This window comes from Leopardus geoffroyi, chromosome C2 (genome assembly GCF_018350155.1).
Source record: "Leopardus geoffroyi isolate Oge1 chromosome C2, O.geoffroyi_Oge1_pat1.0, whole genome shotgun sequence".
In the NCBI taxonomy this organism is placed as follows: Eukaryota; Metazoa; Chordata; class Mammalia; order Carnivora; family Felidae; genus Leopardus; species Leopardus geoffroyi.
Window position 1 is genome coordinate 74141072 of NC_059333.1, and position 19011 is coordinate 74160082.

At 51.7% G+C, this 19011-nt stretch overlaps 1 protein-coding gene across 7 annotated transcripts in view; it reads left to right on the forward strand.

Annotated features, from left to right (window-relative positions):
- Positions 1-8234: 8234 nt before the first annotated feature.
- TMEM44 (transmembrane protein 44) overlaps positions 8235-19011 on the forward strand; it is a 36843-nt gene continuing 26066 nt past the window's right edge. The window contains exons 1-5 of one of the 7 annotated variants that reach the window (XM_045502553.1): positions 8235-8897; positions 11954-12080; positions 14032-14125; positions 15174-15340; positions 15517-15603. In XM_045502553.1, coding sequence (XP_045358509.1) covers positions 8314-8897; positions 11954-12080; positions 14032-14125; positions 15174-15340; positions 15517-15603 — 1059 coding nt within the window. In that variant the 5' untranslated portion in view covers positions 8235-8313. The remainder of the gene's footprint in view (positions 8898-11953; positions 12081-14031; positions 14126-15173; positions 15341-15516; positions 15604-19011) is intronic. The other 6 variants (XM_045502550.1, XM_045502551.1, XM_045502552.1 and 3 more) reach the window with 6 other exon arrangements.

A 19011-nucleotide genomic window follows, 5' to 3' on the forward strand; every position in this document is an offset into this window, starting at 1 on the left:
GCCTGCTCGCCACGCACACAGGGCAATCTAGACGGGCTGGGGATTTAACAACCCCCGGAGCAACCCCCAACTGGTCAAGAATGGGGGCTGGGTGCTAAGTGCCCCAGCTTCCCTGTCACTTGGTGCATACACTGTACATTTTCCACACTAGACCCTCCATGGAAATCCTCTAACTCGCCCGCTGCCCTCCTCCCTTCCCTCACTGTCCACTCCCTCGCTTCTGCTTCCGGGGGTTGCCTCCCAGATTAACTAAATCTAAGTCCTCTGCTTAGAATCTGAAGAACCCAAACTAGGACACCCTGGAGGGTGTCTGTTTTTAAGTATCCTCACCCTTGTAGTGAGGAGTACAGTAGACTTACAAGTTCCAGCCATTAGCACGATCACTTTATTGTTTTGAAATTTTTTCCCCAGCATTTTATTACAAGAAATATACTGCCCTTTTAAAGTAGAACCTGCTATACATCTGTCCTCCGTTTCCTTTTCAGGAAGTTAGGGGGAAGTGGAGGTTTCTGTCAAGACATCAACAGCAATATAGGTTTTCTTGGCAGGCAAACTGGGAAATGTGGCCACAAGCCAGAAATCGACCTAATGCCACCCCTCTAAAGTCCTTGTGGAGCAGTGAGGAAAATCATTCAGAATGTCCACGCCTAATAGTTTGTTGTCTGTTTTGTTCAACACACCATAGACCAAATGAGGGTGAAGAGAGGGCCACACAGGAAAGAACTTGCTATCAAAGGCTCCAATATGAAGGGAAAACAACAATTCTGAGCAATCCAAAAGTGAAGGGCATTATGTAAGTGAAGAGTGCCCAGTGCACAGAACACTGAATACATAAGTGTTCTGTTGAAGTGTGATACGTATACAGAAAGAACACAACTGTGAGAGTATAGATAGCTGACTTTCACCAACATACTGATGCAACCGGCACCTTGACTGAGAACACGGTTAGCACTTCGTACCTCCTTTCAGCAAAGACTGACCACCCCAAGGGCTACCGCTGTTCTCACCTTTTCACCACGTTTTGTATGATACGTAAGCAGAATCTGCCGGGGTACCTGGCTGGCTCGGTCGGTGGGGGGTACAACTCTTGATCTCGGGGTTTGAGTTCAAGCCCCACGTTGAGTGCCGCGATTACTAAAAAAAAAAAAAAAAAAAAAAAAAATCTTAAATTGTTTAAAAAAATCTACAGCGTGTACTCATGTATCTGGCTTCCTTAATCCAACATGGTGAGGTCCGTCCACAGTCTTGCATTTGATAAATAAATCATTGTCACCGCTGTAGGGTATTCTGTGGTGTGAATATGTCACCATTTATCTGTTCTATTATTGACGGACATGTAGACGTTTTGCAGGTTTGTGGTTTCTTAAATTTTAACAAACCGTATTTTGTAGAACAGTTTTAAGTTCGCAGCAAAATTGAGCAGAAAGCATACAGAGTTCCCATATTCCCCAGTCCCCACGTATGCACAGCCTCCTTCACCCTCAGCATCCCCCACACAGCGGTGCATTTGTTAACATGAACCTACACCGGGGCGTCTGGGTGGCTCAGTGGGTCAAGCGTCTGACTTCGGCTCAGGTCACGATCTCACAGTTTGTGAGTTCGAGCCCCGCGCTGGGCTCAGTGCTGACAGCTCAGAGCCTGGAGCCTGCTTCGGATTCTGTGTCTCCCTCTCTCTGTCTGCCCTTCCCCCCCCCTCCCCAAAATGAATAAACTTCAAAAAAAATGTAAAAACAAAACAATGAACCTACACTGACAACATTACTCTCCAAAGGGTTTTGATTTTTAAAAATAGCGCCGCCATGGATACCATAATAGTGTGGTCAAATAGAACTTACTACTACAATGCAAATAAATCTATAATCTGTGCTATCCTGTAGTTAACTACAGCCAAGCACTTAAAATGTGGCTAGTGACAACTTCAGAAGTTCACTGCTAACAGTCATGAATTTTAACTCCTGCCTGACCCAACAATCAAAGGTCAGAATGGTGGGAGTTTTCAGGAGAGTGGGGGAAGAAGGGTAGATTTCATATTTATAACTTCTACATCTTGGCTACTTCTAAAGCAGGTTACTAAAAGTATTAAAACACCATCTTTCGTGTGAATTGTAAGGCACTGAGTTTTTTTTTTTTTTTTAAGGATTCTTGAATCCATAGTAGTACTCTAAATAAAGAGAGGCAGGGCAACTTTTAAACAAAAGCACCTCAATGAAACAACGTAGAAGGGATGACGGAATCACCATTTTGGAACCATCAACAAAATCATGGATTCCAGCAAAGTGCCGAGACCACTGACGGAAAGGTCCCTGGGGGGTGGGATAGTGGCCCCCTTTTAAAGTATCACCCACCGCTTTATTCAATGCCAAGGGAAAGTGCCTTTTACAATGGAGCGATCCAGCAGACACTACCTTAAACAAGTGACCAAACTCTGTCACCAGTGCTATGCCAGTATGTTCTGCACCTCCTGATGTGGTGCAACAGGAAGTCCACAGAATAACCCTGTGCTGCTTTTGCAGAAACATTTCGGCTCAATCTAATCATAAGAAACCAATTAGACAATTCCAGATTTGGAACATTCCAGAACACAAGGGACCGGGACTAAAGAGACACAACGAAATGAATGAATCCTGAACCAGAAACACACATTCACACTCTATATATTTGACATTCTTGGAGCGGCTGAGTAAATTTTACCATGGATTACACAGGCGATAGCATTGTATCAGTGTAACAGAAGTGTGGCGAGGTCGCAAACACTGCTGGAGATACATGCTGAGGCACTGGGGGTAAGGTGTCACAGCTGCCATCTCCAATGGTTCCACCGGAGCAAGGGACAAAACAAATGTGGCAAAATGTCTGCAGCTGGTGTTAGGTGGGTAGGTAGGTAGGTAGGTCCTAGGTGGTTTTCACCTTTTTGTAGTTTTGAAAATTTTCAAAATAAACAGTGGGGAATGGGGAGAGGTCATAGAAGTAGACAGTTAAATTCCAGAAGGGCTCAGGAGCCATTCAGGAGAACAGACAGAACTGTACTGGGAGATTAGAATCAAATAGGGACCACAAGCTCCTGTCTTTACTCTGTCTTGGCTGGCTTTGGGGAAGCAGGTTAATCCAGCTCCCTTACTGGCCCGCATGGAACTTGGCAGGATGCCGATTTCCTTGTGAATGGTAAACTGCGGTGAGAACACACATTTCTTTTAACTAATTATTTCAATGCAAATATTCAAGTACTGAATTCTATTTAATTGGCTTTTTAAAAGGTGAGTAGCCTGGTCCGCCTGGCTGGCTCAGTCAGGAGAGCATGCAACAATGTGTCCCAAGTTCCAGCCCCACGTTGGGGGTAAAGATCATGTGGGGGGAAAAAAAAATAGGGCTTTCCTCGATGTAACATTTCAACATCTGTGCATTCCATTAGCCCTCGCCCAACTTCTAGCATCGTGAAGTAAGTTGCTTTCAGCAATAGGATGTTATTAATGAAGCATTCGAGGGTGAAAAAGGTAAAGAAACTCTCACAAGATCAAACAATAAGCTGATGATAGAGTTTTAAATAGAACCCAGGACCTCTGTGCTGACAGCAGGGAGCCTGCTTGGGATTCTCTCTGCCCCTGGTGTGTGTGCTCGCTCTCTCTTTCTCTCTCTCTCTAAATAAACTTAGATGATGGATGGGTGGGTGGATGGATGGATAGATAGATGATTAACTAGGTGGGTAGATAGATAGATAGGTAGATAGAAGATAGATAGAAAGAACCCAGGACCCCACCAGTCCTACCACCCACTTCTCTCATGATAATCCAACATGTCCACAATGGGATTGATTCAGATTTGGAAATGCCATTATTTCAAAATGCATTCTCAAAGAATTGATTTCTCTATACTTACAGCAGGTAAATCAAACTGGCATAGAGCCTTTTTTAATGTTACCAGTTGAGTAGTAGCCACAAACCCTTCCTCTAAATAACACATTTTATAAGAACATTGGCAGGAGGTAGCATGTCCTCAGAAGCAAAAGCTGTTGAGCTGCCGGTCTGTGCCCCCAGGTGGCCGGGACCTAGGGCCATGATTGGCCGGCAGGCTCCCACAAGGACAGGCCAGGCTGATCAGCCCTTCCTTCTTCAGGACAATGCCTGTGGGCTCAGTGCCTTTGCCAACAGGAAATGCCTACGAGCTGTGGCCCTCCTGTTAGCTTTTCTTCTTGGCAAACTCTGAACCATGGCCAAAGAAACTTTAGCTTTAGCTTTGGGGTGGGGCAGCCACCAAGCCTCAGAGGAGCCTGCTAAAGGAACTGATTCACTTCCCGAGGGCCGACCACGGAAAAAGCCCTTTGGAAGGTCCTGGCAGAATTTGGGAGGGGTCCTAACTCCAGGAGGGAGGGGGGTAGATTAGCACATACAATCCTGAGTGTTCCCCACCGGATGAAGAGCTGGTGGGTGCCGGCAGCCTGCCTCTCTCGCCCCACATCCTCCCTCGCTGCAGGACCTCTGCCATTTGCAGGCATCCGCCAGCCAGCGTCTTCCTGCCGCCAGGACAGCTTTCCAAGATTGCTGCCGCACTAATTGCCAAAAGCAAACTTGTTCTCCAAAGCCCAGCTCGTGGGTTTCTTGAAAGCCCTCCCAACACCCCCCCTACAGACACACACAATGGTAGGGGCCACCAAAGCTTTGTAAACATGCTCTCACTACAGAAGGGCACTGTACCTTTTTACAGCCTCTCTAAAAATCAATTCATTCAGTAACTATGTTCCTTATTACGTGCTAAGCAGTGAGTCAAGTGCTGGGGTACAGATCTGAACTCAGCAGCCCCGGCTGAAGACTCTCACAGCGGGGTTGAAAGACAACACCTGCCATACTGTAAGGGGTGCCCTGGTCGAGGAGGAGCACAGGCCCAGGGGCTTGTGCCTGTCCCCTATAGGACCAGGACACAGAGGCAGCCTGGGCAGGGAGGACAGCAGGTGGAGGCACCTCGGGAGGGAAAATCACGAGTCTGGTTGTAGACGTGTTCAATCGGACATGTGAGTGGAGATGTCGAATAGGCAGCTGCGTATATGAATCTAAAGTCTGGGAAGGAGGTCTGATCTGGAGATAGATACTCAGGAGGCACAGGCCACAGGGGCGGTATTTAAAGCTAGAAGTTCAGATGCTTCAGGCGTCTGGTAAAGAGAAGAGAACCAAGACCCGAGCTCTGTGTCTCCACGCCATTAGCTATTCATATTTTCTTTGAACCATTATTATTATTTTTTTTTTAGTGGATCAGAGGTTCTTCCCAGGAAAGACAACAGCAATAATAACTTCCAAATGCTTCACCTCCAGGGTTTCTACTAATCCCAGTTGCCCTGACGGAAGCACTATCATCCCCACTTGACAGGTAAGAATACACAGTTGCAGAGGACCCATGCTTTGCCCCAAGTCACAGCTGCGAGGAGGCAGAGTGAGAACTGCAGTCCGACTTGCGGGCTCCGAAGCACCCATTTTTCCCATTGCATTTTTCTCTGAGCCAATGTGTCCAGTGACGGCAACGGCTCCCCACACTTGTCCAAGCCACCGAGGGCCATCTCCACAAGCCCGTGTTCCTCGTATGAATCTCACAGGAAGCTTGCGGGAAGGCAGTTTAGTAGGCTGAATGATGGCCCCCCAAAATACAAGGTCTTAATCCCTGGAACCTATAAATGTCACCTTCTGTGACATCTGAACTCTTCACAGATGTGATTAAGGATCTTGAGACGGGGTGCGTAATATAAATCACCTGAGCAGGTCACAAGGGCCATCTTTATAGGAAAGAGACAGAGGGAGATTTCACACACACAAGACAAGAGGGAAATGTGACCACAAGAGGAAGAGATTAAGTGACGCGGCTGCCAGGCAGGTAGTGCTGGAAGCCACCAGACGCTGGATAAAGAGAGACAATGAAGAGATTCCCCTTCTAGGGTCCCCGGAAGGGAAGCAGCCCTGTGGCCACCTTGACCGTGGTCCAGCGAACCTGATTTCAGAATAGGGAGAGAATACGTTTCTGTTATTTTAAGCTGCTAAATTTGTGGTAATTTGTTAGAGCAGCCACAAGAAATGAATCCATGCAGATTCCAAGGACACACACCCAGAGAGTTGGATTTCGCCGGGCTGGTTTTTGACAGGCAGTCAGAGTGATCCTGAAACTATGATCCATAATCTATGGACCACACCCCTTCCAACTGCTTTGGGAGGGGGCTCAGGATTTAAATGCTTAAACTAGGGGGTTTAGTCTGGGGTCTAGCCCTCCACAAAATCCACAGTTGAATTTCAGAGACTATAAATTCCTTAAAATTGTATGAACACTGTGTGGAGGTGCATAGATGTTCATATTTTTCAGGGACGAGGTCTTCCTCAAATTCTCTGAGTTCACCGCAAAGGCTCAGAACTAACCACTCTGAGGAAAAGCTGTCGAGGTGCGTAAACCTGGTCCAGGGTGTGGTGGGAGGAATGAAGCAATTTTTCATTTATTTTGTTTTTTGATGTTTATTTTTGAGGGAAAGAGAGAGCATGAGAGGCAGAGAGAGAGGGACCGAGGATTCGAAGTGGGCTCCACACTGACAGCACAGAGCCCGATGCGGGGCTCAAACTCACGAGCCACGAGATCATGACCTGAGTCAAAGTTGGACGCTTGACCGACTGAGCCACCCAGGCACCCCAGAATGAAGCCATTTTTAAATTGGGTCCAACCTCCAAGGGCTTATACTGAGCCCGAGGGAGAGGAAAGTCATCATAAGTGAATCAAATTAAATGGCGGTATCTTTAAGTCTCAACAAAACAGAGCAGAAGGTAGCCCTGCCTAGGGCCTGGGGAGAGGGTGACATGAGACGGGGAAGGTGTGTCCTCATTTCAGCGAGACAGTTAGTGCGATGGATTATCTTTCCAGAACGGTAAGTAGGCAACGTCACTAGAGAAACCGGGAAGCTGGGCAGTCACAGGTCAGTATCCACAGGTCGGCTAGAAGAACCCACAAAGAATCAGCAGGCAGGGACTTCAGGGTACTTGGTTATCATCTATGAGACACTTGGCTACTGTATTTTTCCCCTTTTATTTTAACCTTTCAATCTTGTCTTCGCTGGTATTCATTTTGTATTACTTTATCTTATCATCATTTTTATATTTTAATTTTGGCCCCTTTTGTTGAATAACCTATTTTAATTTTACCTTTACTCGCTCTTTTGCTTGTTTAGTGTCACTCTCTCTCCTACTGGACTGTTAGCTCAATGAAGGCAGGGACTTGTCTGTTTTCTCAAAAACGTGTCTCCTCGTCTGACAATGTCTGACAAATTATGTTTCATGACCAAAAGCGGTCATAACTTTAAAAATAAATGAAACAGTAAAATAATGTAGCCCCTTTAGAAGAACAGTCTGGGGGCGCCTGGGTGGCTCAGTCGGTTAAGCGGCCTACTTCGGCTCAGGTCATGATCTCGCGGTCCGTGACTTCGAGCCCCGCGTCGGGCTCTGGGCTGATGGCTCAGAGCCTGGAGCCTGCTTCCAATCCTGTGTCTCCCTCTCTCTCTGCCCCTCCCCCATTCATGCTCTGTCTCTCTCTGTCTCAAAAATAAATAAAAAACATTTAAAAAATTAAAAAAAAAAAACATTATGCTAGGTGAAAAAAGCTCGTCACAAAAAGTTCACCTATTGGATGGGATTGCATTAATAAGGAATTTTCCACAACAGGCAAGTCCGTAGAATCCTAAGGTAGATTTGTGGTTGCCTAGGGCTGGGAGTGTGGAGAAGAAAGTTAACCGCTAATGAGTACTTGCTTTTTTAACAAGTGATGAAAATGTTGTAAAATTAGATAGCGGTGGTGGTAGCACAACTCTGGATACACTAAAACACTGTACACGTTAACAGGGTGAATTTTATGGTATATGAATGAGATCTCAAGAAAACTGCTGTTTTTAACAACGAAAACAACGAAATGACGGGGTCACCTTCTTTAAGCAAACTTACTAAAATCAACAAGGACATTTTAAAATTATAATAGCTTGTTTTCAAGAACAGCTCTGCCTGCCAGGACTGTGTGGCAACGTGGCTGGATGGGACAGCATGAGAGCCAAGACCACCGGCCTCCTGGGGCATCTTCTAGGGTGACTTCTGGAAGTCGGGCTTGGGCGATTAGAGTGGGGGTGGAGGGTGCCATTGACGCCTTCAGACCAGAGAGTGGGAGAAGATGCGTTGGGGGGGGAGGGGGCTGTATCCTTCTGCCGCCACCCCCCCCCCACCCGGCCCCCTTTCTTTTGTACCTTTTGAAGGATCAGACCAGCCGCTCACTCCCGGGATCCCCAGCACCCAAGAGCTGCGTCAGGCGCGAAGCATGTGTATTGTTCGGCTCAGAAAATGGGGCGCACTAATGGGCGGACAAAGCGCCTTACCGTGGCCGGGCAGGTCACGGTATTCGGCCCTGGCCGCCGGGAGACCGCAAGGGGTCTGCGAGCGGCGCCGCCACCGCTGTCGGGGAGCGGGGGCTGGGGCCGCAGCCTTTGTGCCGAGGCCGCTCCCAGCTCCCGCCGCTGGGGGGCGGCCTCCGGCCCGCCGACCCCCGACAATAGCGCGCCGGGTGGGGAGCCGCGCGGTCCCGGAAACTTTTCCCTCGCGCCTCCGCCGCCGCCGCCAGCGCCCGTCTCCCGGCCGCGGTCGTGCGCTGGGCCGGGGCCGCCGCCGCCGCGGGGGCACCGGGCCGGGGAAAGGGGGCGCGCGGAGGCTGCGCCCCGGCGGGGCCACGCGGGAGGCTGGGGCCCGGGCCGGGCGGAGCCAGCGAGCCATGGGGGAGGCGGCCAGCCCCGCGCCCGCGCTCTGGGACTGGGACTACCTGGACCGCTGCTTCGCCCGCCACCGCGTCTGCATCTCCTTCGGCCTGTGGATCTGCGCCTCCTCCTGCTGGATCGCCGCCCACGCGCTGTAATGGGGACTGGGACAGGGCGGCGCGGGGGAGGGGGCCGGGTCTGCGGCGGGGGGCGCGGGGCGACGCCTCCTGCCAACTCCCTCCTGGAAACCTGGAGGGAAGGGGGCATAAAGGGGGGAGGCAGGAGGCAGCGCGGTGCCAGGCGAAACGACCCTTACGCTGTGGACTGAAGTCGGATAGGACTTCTTTCCGGATTCCGTGCACAGGGAGGGGGAGGCTGGGCTGTGGGCCAGTAGGAAGAGGCCGGGTCGTGCGGTGCGTGGAGCCCTCGAAGGCAGCCGCGAGTCCTGGGTTCTATTGTCACCCTTTCCCCATCGACCGGAGGTGTGAGCTGGGCAAGCTGTAAAGCCTCAGAGCCTCATTTTCCTCACCTAAACGGGGTTAATAACTGATGGGACGGATGGCAGGATTAAATGAGTTAGTTTCCGTAAAGCTCTTAGTATGTGCTCATTAAGCATCCTTATTATTGCTCCTGTCCTGCCACCAACCTTTGGCAGAGGGCAAGGACCTTGGACAAGGCTCTTGGCGTTTCTGGTCTCCCTTTACCCCAGGCCCTCTGATCTGGGGAGGGGGACTGGCTGTGATCTGACTCTGGCCAGTACCTGGAGCCATCTGGTCAGGTGGTCACCATCACCTGGGTTCTATGAAGTCTGGCTAAAGATGGCCTCCAGGTCTTCGGGCACCCTGTCCCAAGCTGGTGCAACCCAAGTATTCCCTGGCAGAGGAGAAAGGATCAGCACCCCGGGGGAGGTTGGCACCTGCTCATCTTAGGCACTCTTAAGATGATATTTGATATTGTTGCAGAGATCTGGCAACCCCCCTACCCAGTCATTGGAACGCAAATGAAAAGACACTTAGAACATTTAACGTGGGCCTAGTGTTGCATTTATTAGCTCATGTCTTCCCTGCCACAACCCCATGAGGGAGGGACCGTTATTACTCCCATTTACCCCCCGAGGAAGCTGGAGGTTCTGACAGCTTTACTAACTTGCCCTAGCGAATGGAAAGAACCAGACCGCCAGACCCTTTTCGAAAGGGGCAGACTTGTGAGGATTAAACTGTCCAGATCAGAGGTGGACACCAACAAGCCACTCTCTGTGCGTTATCTCATTTGGTCCTCACAGCCGCCCTGAAGTCAGCAGTATTAGACATTTCCTGAGCTGGAAACTAAAGGTGGGAGAGGTTAGGTAACTCCGTTGAGAATGCCCAGCCAGTCAGTCTGATGAGAGCCAAATCTGCTTTTTCAGCCTGCCTCAGTCTGGACACACCCATCTGTTGTCAGGACTTTGCCATCCCTGAGCCTCCTCTTGTCCTTGGGGAATGTGTATCCTCCGAACTGTGTGTGGCCTGGGGTAGGGTCAGCCCGGATCCCTGACCCGAGGGCTGGGGAAATGGCTAAAGAACAGCAGGGTATAGAGAAAGCCTCCACATGTGAAGCCAGAGGGTCGGCCATTAACTCAGCTGGTCACCATCGGCCTCACTTTTCTCCACTCTCTAATGGGAGGGTTGAAGTAAACTATTTCTTTTTTTTTTTCTTTCTTTCTTTTTTTCTTTTTTTTTTTTTTTTTTTTTGAGCCTTTGTTTTTTTGAGAGACAGAGACAGAGCATGAGCAGGGGAGGGGCAGAGAGAAAGGGAGCCACAGAATCTGAAGCAGGCTCCAGGCTGTGAGCTGTCAGCACAGAGCCCGGCGCGGGGCTCGAACTCATGAGCCGTGAGAGCATGACCTGAACTGAAGTCGAACACTTAACTGACAGAGCCACTCAGGCGCCCTGAAATAAACTATTTCTAATCTGAATCCAACTCAGAGAGTCTCTAGAGCCTTCACTCTTAGGCTTTGAATTGGTGCCAGGAGCCCAGGGCCTAGATGAAAGGTTGCTGTTCTCACTGTGAGCTCTGGGCTTCGTCTGGCAGATCAGGAAATGTTCTGGAACCCAGCAGCCTTCCATCCCCATCCCCTGCTCCCAAGGGCCGACCCTCAGAACCAGGCAAACAGTCTAACCGTGAGGAGTGAGTACCACCCTGTGGTTGATGGAAATAAAACGAGAACTGCAGTTATCCCGGCCCAGATATGTAACATGGAAACATCTAGAACAAAGTGTTTCTGAGATCCGATCAGGTGTTTCTGAGCGACCTCTGACTCCTTCCATCCTGTTGTGCCTTTCTGTGCTTGTTCTAGGGGAGTGGGGTGGGGCAGGAAGAGGGGAATAAGGGAGAGAGACCAGCAGTGGGCGACTCTAGGGAGAGGTCACCCCAAAGTGCCATGGCATCTTCGAGGAGTTTTGCTCTCCGTGTATGTTAAGAACATGCTCGGGGCGCCTGGGTGGCTCAGTCGGTTAAGCGGCCGACTTCGGCTCAGGTCATGATCTCGCGGTCCGTGAGTTCGAGCCCCACGTCGGGCTCTGGTGCTGACAGCTCAGAGCCCGGAGCCTGTTTCAGATTCTGTGTCTCCCTCTCTCTGACCCTCCCCCATTCATGCTCTGTCTCTCTCTGTCTCAAAAATAAATAAACGTTAAAAAAATTAAAAAAAAAAAAAAAAAAAAAAAAAAGAACATGCTCAACTTGACAAGGGCCAGCAAAAGCCCAGCCACCCCACTGCACACATGAACTCCTTAGCAGGATTTCACTTTAATTGAAAAGAAACAAGTTGCCTTTTTAATTTAGGCAATTAACTGTACTCTGCAGTTAACCACAGTGATTGGGTTACTTTTATAACCCACATGCTTCCTTTCAAAAAATAAAACCCCATAGCTAGTTTGTTAGCACTGAGTGGTGGGTCATGAACCTGAGTTGGCCAGATTTGTAGGAGGAAAGAAATGCCTCTTCGTTAGAGAGGCAGGTCTGGCTCCTGCCACGGGCTGGTTCTGGAGTCTTTGATCCTTTATTTTCCCATCTGTAAGCTAAGTTCAAAAATACCTGCTGAATATCTGGGGGAGAGAGTGCCTCAGGAGGACACAAAATCACAGTTGCCCTTTGCAGACACCTGCATTGGGAACCCACTCATGGCTCCCGCGTTCTGTCCATACCCATCCACACCCCCGTCTGTCACCACAGGCTTCTCTATCTGAGGTGTACAAAGAAATCCGGACGGGACCAGTCAGCACTGTGCGCGGCATGCTGCCTCCTGACCAGCCTGTGTGACACCATCGGAGCGATTCTGGCCAGACAGCTCACGATCCAGGTGCGTAGGGCCCACAGGGTGACAGTAGCTTCTGTCTAGTTCCCTCACCATTGAGGTACGGTCTCACCTCATGCCCGCGCCCCTGTTGGTCTGTCTGCCCCTGCCCAGTGCCCCTGCCCTGATAGCCACAGGGCTCACTGCTCACCTCCTTCAAGTCTTTGCTCAAAAGTCACCTTCTCGGGGCGCCTGGATGGCGCAGTCGGTTAAGCGTCCAACTTCAGCCAGGTCACGATCTCGCGGTCCGTGAGTTCGAGCCCCGCGTCAGGCTCTGGGCTGATGGCTCAGAGCCTGGAGGCTGTTTCCGATTCTGTGTCTCCCTCTCTCTCTGCCCCTCCCCTGTTCATGCTCTGTCTCTCTCTGTCCCAAAAATAAATAAACGTTGAAAAAAAAAAAATGTAAAAAAGTCACCTTCTCGATGAGGCCTAAGCAGAGCACTCGTGTAGACTTGTGCCCTCCCTCTACCACAGGTGCTCCGGACTTCTTCGTCCTGCTCTGTTTTTTCCCAAAGCGGACCCCCCCGCCCCCATACAACATCTATTTTACTGAGTGTGTCTGTTGCTCATTGAACTACTAGTGTGCCAGTTCTCCGGGGGCAAAACTTTGTATTCACTACCGTATCCCCATCCCTTAAAACAGCAGCTGGCACATTGTAGATGCTCCATAAGTAGCGATTGTTGTGGTCATTGTTTTTAGAGCCTGGAGCCCAGCCTCAGTTCAAACAGGGGTGGCTGAGTGCTTTCCCAAGTGGTAATGCAGGCCTTGGGGCAAGTGAGAAACAGTTTCAAGCTCTTCTGAAGTCTAGGCCCTCAAACCTGTGTAGATGGGGCCTGTCCCAAAACACATATCCCAAAGGAATATGCCCTGGAGAGGCACCTCATGGGGCTGGCACCCACCCAGGTAGACGTGGAGGAAGGCGGCCTCATGGCCGGGACACACACCTGGGAGTTCTAGACCCTGCTTCAAACAGTATTGTCTCACAAACAAACCACCTTTCATTCTGGGTGCCCATTCTCATTGGCTGCTGGAACCCAATGATGCTCAGCCCGAGTCCAAGAATAGTAGCTGATGTTTATTAAATCCTTCGCTGCCGGGGTGCCTGGGTGGCGCAGTGGGTTGAGCGTCTGACTTCGGCTCAGGTCATGATCTCACAGTTCGTGAGTTCGAGCCCCACGTCGGGCTCTGTGCTGACAGCTCAGAGCCTGGAGCCTGCTTCGGATTCTGTGTCTCCTCCCTAACTTGTGCTCTGTCTCTGTCACTCTCAAAAATAAATAAATGTAAAGAGAAAAAAAAAATCCTTCACTACGTGCTTGGCAATGAGGGCTTGTCATGCATTCACTCATTTAATCCTCAAGTTGTCTTAGGATGTAGGCTCTCTCCTTATCCCTGTTTTACACATGTGGACACTCAGACTTAGCGGCTGAACAACTTTGGGAAGGATCCAGTAAGCAGCAGTGGCAAGATCCAGACTCCAGAGTTTGCTGCTCACCACTGTTACACTGGCATAGTAGCTGGTGCATTTGTGCGTAGGAGCCTTGTGCTTTCCTGCTTGCCGGTGCTGGTCTAAGCACTTTCCCTGTAGTGCTTCATGTAATCTGCTTAGCACTGAGAGAGGCGCCATGACTACCCCTGTTTTACAGATGATGAAACAGAGGCCCAGAGAAGTCCAGCGGTTGGGCCAGAGTCACACAGCAAAGAGTAACCGTGCACCGGAAAGAGCACGGCATGGGAAATGGAGGGCGGGTTCTGCTGACGGGCCTCCACGTAAGGGATTGCTTGTTTCAGCGCCCCGTTCTCCTCGTCAGGCAAATAGAGGTGATGACCAGCCTTTCCTGGGGTTGGCAGGCGGCTTCGGTAGAAGTACCTCATCAGGGGCAGAGGAGATCCAGGATGACAGGTGCTGTGATTGCTGGAGAATGTTTGGACGCCATGACTCTATTTCCTTTGCCCCCAGGTTTTCACGGGTGCCTACCTAGCAGCTGTTGACTTGGTGAACTTTGTGTTCATCCTCTTCCCGGTCTGCGGCTCCAAGTTGAAGTCTAATTTGGGTGAGTGTGTGGCCATCTGTTTCTGTCTTCATTCATCAGTGCGCCAAGCGCCTACCCCCGTCAGGCTTCAGCTGGGCCCCTGCCAGGCACGGACACATGAATGAGCTCGGAGACCCCACCCAGGGCCGAGAGACGGGGCCCTAAACGGTCATTAACGCTGCTTGCGAGGAGGTGCGTGCACACCGTGGGCAACCAGAGGGAAGGATGTGACGTTAGATCAGGGGCCGCAGGGAAGGGTATTCCAGGTAAAAAGAACAGCATGAGCGAAGGCCAGGAGGATGGGTGTGCATGACTGGGGGGATGAACAGTGATATCTCAGTTTGTGAACCCGGGTTGGCCAAACACAGCCCCATAACTTCCAGAAATGGATGCCAGGAATGGGCGCAGGCCACCTCAGGCAGAGTGGGGGCTGGAAGTTACTGAGGTAGGATGGGTCACCCTGAGTATGCCGGACTGGGCGTTCTGAGAAGGGGCAGCCGTGTGCCCCCGCCGTGGTGCAAAAGGGGAGTGCTTGCATCAGTGGGGTAACATAAGATCCCCGAGCTGCTCCACGCTGCCCAGAGGAGACGTGTTCCTACTACAGTTCTCGGAGGACTATCTGTCTCATATTTTAAGACTTCCAAGACTGTGCTTCTTTTTGGCTCACAGCTTCAGGCCCTGGCACAAACACCGTGATGCATTCTCCAAAGCTGTGCCGGTTCAGCTCTGTGCCAGGCTCTGTGGAGATTACAGAAACTGCCGGCCCTCGGGCGGTTCCAGTCTCGCAGAGGCAACTCTGTGTGCACAGACACGTGTGAAAAGAAAATGCTTTGAGGGCCGAGGAAGGAGAAGAGCGCCAGTCGTGCGAGTGGGTGGGATGAGGTGGTGGGGAGGAAAGATTCCTCCAACAGGGTGGCAGAGCTACGGGGCCTTGAAGGGTGGAGAGGATCTGGCCTGTCGAGCAACGTGGGAACCCGCTCTGGCATCGGAGATGGGCGCACACCAGAGATGCAGCTCTCCGTTGAGTTCTAGACCCCAGGGGCCTGTGGGATTTTGGTGTTTGTTGCAGGTCGGGGCTCCCGGGAGAGGAAGAGGAGGCAGCGGCTCAGGGCCAGTGTCTTTGCTCTGGCCCTGCCGCTGAGCCTGGGGCCAGGCTGGGCTCTCTGGGCCGCCGTCCGGAAGGCGTCAGGCCCTGTCCGAGGGCCCCAGCGGAGGCTACTGGAGAGCCTGCTGCAGGTGAGGCCGAGCCTGCCCAGGAGGGCGTGGGGATATGCATTCCCTTCCCTCTTCACGGCCCCAACAAATGCCCTGGGCAGGGGCAGGGGCAGGGGCAGCCCTAGCCAGAAAGTACTAAAAGCGGGAAAGGATGGGCTGTCTCCTCAGGGCGCTGAGTGTATCACCTGTTCCCTCAGGACAACACTGAAATCTTCGGCTACCTGCTGGGTGCCATCGCTGCCTTCGGCTCCTGGGCTTCCCGAATCCCCCCGCTCTCCAGAATCGTGAGGCTGGGTCGGGGCTGGGGCTGTGGGTCGCCATGGCAGGTCTTAGGGCATCTGGGAGTGTCTTCCGAGCTCCCGAGTCCTGGGGTGGAGGGGTTGTGTCGTGTGTGTGCATGTGTGCACGTGCAGGGGATGGGCCGCCCACCCAGGGGAGGCCCTGAGGTCTGCGAGAGCCTCTCACAGGGGAGCGCACTGAGTTCTCTCCAGAGCAAAGGAAAAGCAGGCTGTCAGGAAGAAGACATTGGGGTTCGATAAACAAACATTCCACTAGGAAACGAGAAGGTTTTAGAGGAGAGAATCCTGCAGGTATTGGGGTTCCATCTGGGAGCATTTTGCTGCAGATACTGTCCAGGCATCCAGGGTGAGGAAAGCCCTGTGTTGGCCAGTTCTGTAGGGGACTTGAGATGTGACTGGAGATGTGACGGGAGATGCTGTGCTTACCCTCCCTTGGGAAGCTCCCAGTCTCATGGAAGACATGGAAATGCAAAGCAGAATATTTTAAATGTTTATTTATTCATTTTGAGAGAGAGAGAGGGAGAGAGAGAATTCCAGCAGGTTCCACACTGCCAGCACAGAGCCCTACTCAGGGCTTGATCTCCAGAACCATGAGATCATGACCTGAGCTGAGATCAGGAGTTGGATGCTCAACCGGCTGAGCCACCCAGTCGCCCCAAAAGCAGGTTATTTTAATGCTCGAAGAAAGATAGAATCAGGTGTTAGGGGTTCACAAGAGGGAGAGAAGGCTCCTGTGCTATTCCTATGAGTGAGGGAGAAAACTTCACACTGCCTGGTGGACGGGGCCAGAGATGCTTCCCGTTGGCTCCGAAGGGAAGGCGAGATTGGAGGAGGCAGAGGTGAGGAAGGGAAAGCGGAGAGCACGCGGGAAAAGCCACTGAGGCAGGAAGAGCAAGATATCGTGGGTGTGCAGAACTGCTCCGCTGTGCCGGGAGGGCCTCCCCGACAGGAATAATGGCCAGGCCTAACACCGGAAACGTGATGGGCCATCACTAGGTCTAAAGAAACCGCTTGCCCCAGAGCATCATTTAACAGCAGTTCCAGGATTTGGGGGGTATGGGGGGCAGGTGCTTAGTTGATCATTGGTAGGAAGCTGATGCCTGTGCTGTCATGGCCACAAACCTCACGGGTGACGGGGCCTCCCAGCAAAGGCGCTGCCTCCGGATCAAGGGAGGGGAGAGTGGGGAGCCCCTGGGACGGTGGGGCTCGAAGCTGCGTCACGTGAACACCTTCAGAGGGGCTGGTACAGTGCCTGGCTGTATTAGTTTCCTGGGGCTGCCATTAGAAAGTATCACAGACTTTGAATAGCAGAAACGTATTGTCTCAAAGTACTGGAGGCCAGAATCCAGTATCAAGGTGTCTGCAGGGCCATGCTCCCTCTGAAGGCACTAGGGAAGGATCTCTTCCAGCCCTCTTTCTAAATTTCTGGAAGTTCCTTGGCTGATGGCCGCGTAACTGCGCAACTCCAGTGTTCGCATGGCCTTCTTTCTCCCTGTGTGTGTCCTCACATGGCCTTCCCTCTGGTCGTGCCTGTGCCCAGGCTTCCCTTCATAAGGACACGGTCATATTGGATGAGGGTGCACTCTAATGACCTCATCTTTAATGTGATCATCTGCAGGGATCCTATTGCCAAAGAAGGCCACATTCACAGGCTCTGGAGGTTGGGACTTCAACATCTTTTGAGAGAGGGGAACGCGGTTCAACCCCTGACACCACCCACCTAACATAGCCCCAGGCCAGCCCCACCACTGACCTTCACTCCGCTACATTTTATTCACGGCCTTGGTCACAACCTGAAATTAGCTCCTTCAGTTACTTACCACGTTGGTCCCAGGTAGGACATCAGCGCCATGAGAGCAGTGGTCTTGTCTGTTTTATTTCCCCTGTATTCCAGGTGCTGGGAGCCTGCTCATGGTAGGTGCCAGCACACTCTCAAATGAGTTACCTAAGGGGTACCTGGATGGGTGGCTCAGTCGTTTGGGCGACTGACTCTTGATTTTGGCTCGGGTCATGAGCTCATGGTTTGTGAGATGGATCCCTGAGTCGGAGTCTGGGCTGACAGCATAGAGCCTGCGTGGGATTCTCTCTCTCTCTCTCTCTCTCTCTCTGCCCCTCCTCCACTTGTGTGCGCATGCATGTGTGTTCCCTCTCTTTCAAAAGAAATAAATGAACATTTAAATAATAATAATGATGATAGTGAGTGACATAATCTGGTCTGGAAAAAAAGAAGCTTATGGATGCAGGAACCAGAAGAGCCATTTGGGGGCAGAAAGAGCAGCTTTGTTCTCTGTGGTCTTGGGAAATAGAAGCAAAACCAAGAGTGGAGAGAGGTTATGGGGGGTCCACATCCCACTTATGGGTTAGATGCTTTGCATGGCTTCTGGCATATTGAGAGCAATTAGTATTGTTATTCTTGCCTTAGGAGCTAGTGGACTTCCCATCACTAAAGGCATTCAAGCCTAATGGCCCCTTGGTAGGAAGATAGAGTTAGATTGTATTAAGGATAAAGTTGGGCAATCTCTGAGGCACTGCCAGCCTTGAGTATCTCTGGTTCCATAAAGAAGAACCCAGAGCTAGGGTCCCCTTATTAGGGAGAAACTCAGCAGGGTTTGGGGTGTTCTAGGCAGCCTAGCCAGCATGGCCTTGAACCCTAGATCCCCCAGAAGCTGCTTCTAATTTACCCCTGCTGGGGGTGCTGAGGAGCAGAATGGCTGGGTGGCTTTGGTGGAAGAAGTTTCCATTCTTTCAGGAGTGCTTGAACAGAGCAAGGGGCATGCCCCACCCGCTGACCAGTATGGGGTTGTGCTGGCAGCACTGGGACCCGTCGCTGCTGCAGGAGCTGACGCACGTCCTGCTTCGAGCACCCCGCAATGGTTTCGCCGGGTAGCCACCCTGAGTTCTGTGTGACCAGCCAGACGAAGCCCACATGTGCTGGACAAAGACCTGCCGTATCTCCAGTCGGCAAGCCAGTCCCAGTCTTCAGCAGCTGCTAAGCACCTACAGCGTGTCCAGCGTGTAGGCAGACAGAACCCAACAGGCCCCAGGACTGACCAGGAAGAGAGATGGGAGTTTTGAAGTCAGTGAGCTCTGTGCGCGGGTTGGCACATGAATGACGGCAGAGAGCCCACGCAGAGCAGCAGCAAGTGCGAGTCAAGAGGCAGAAGGCAGTTCCCAGCCCTGACCCTGCAAGTCACTGGCCATCAGTGTCCTCTGTAAATGGGGGTCAGTAGCCTGGGGGACCCCTGAGGGTTTCTCACCACAACAGTGCTGTCTGGGACAGAGCCACTTCCTGGGCTGAGTCAGGTGGAAGGGGACAGGGCTGCTTCCCGGGCTGTGTCAGGTGGGAAGGGCCTCTGGGGCCGGCAAGCCAGGGGCCACCCTCCCCAGCCTGGC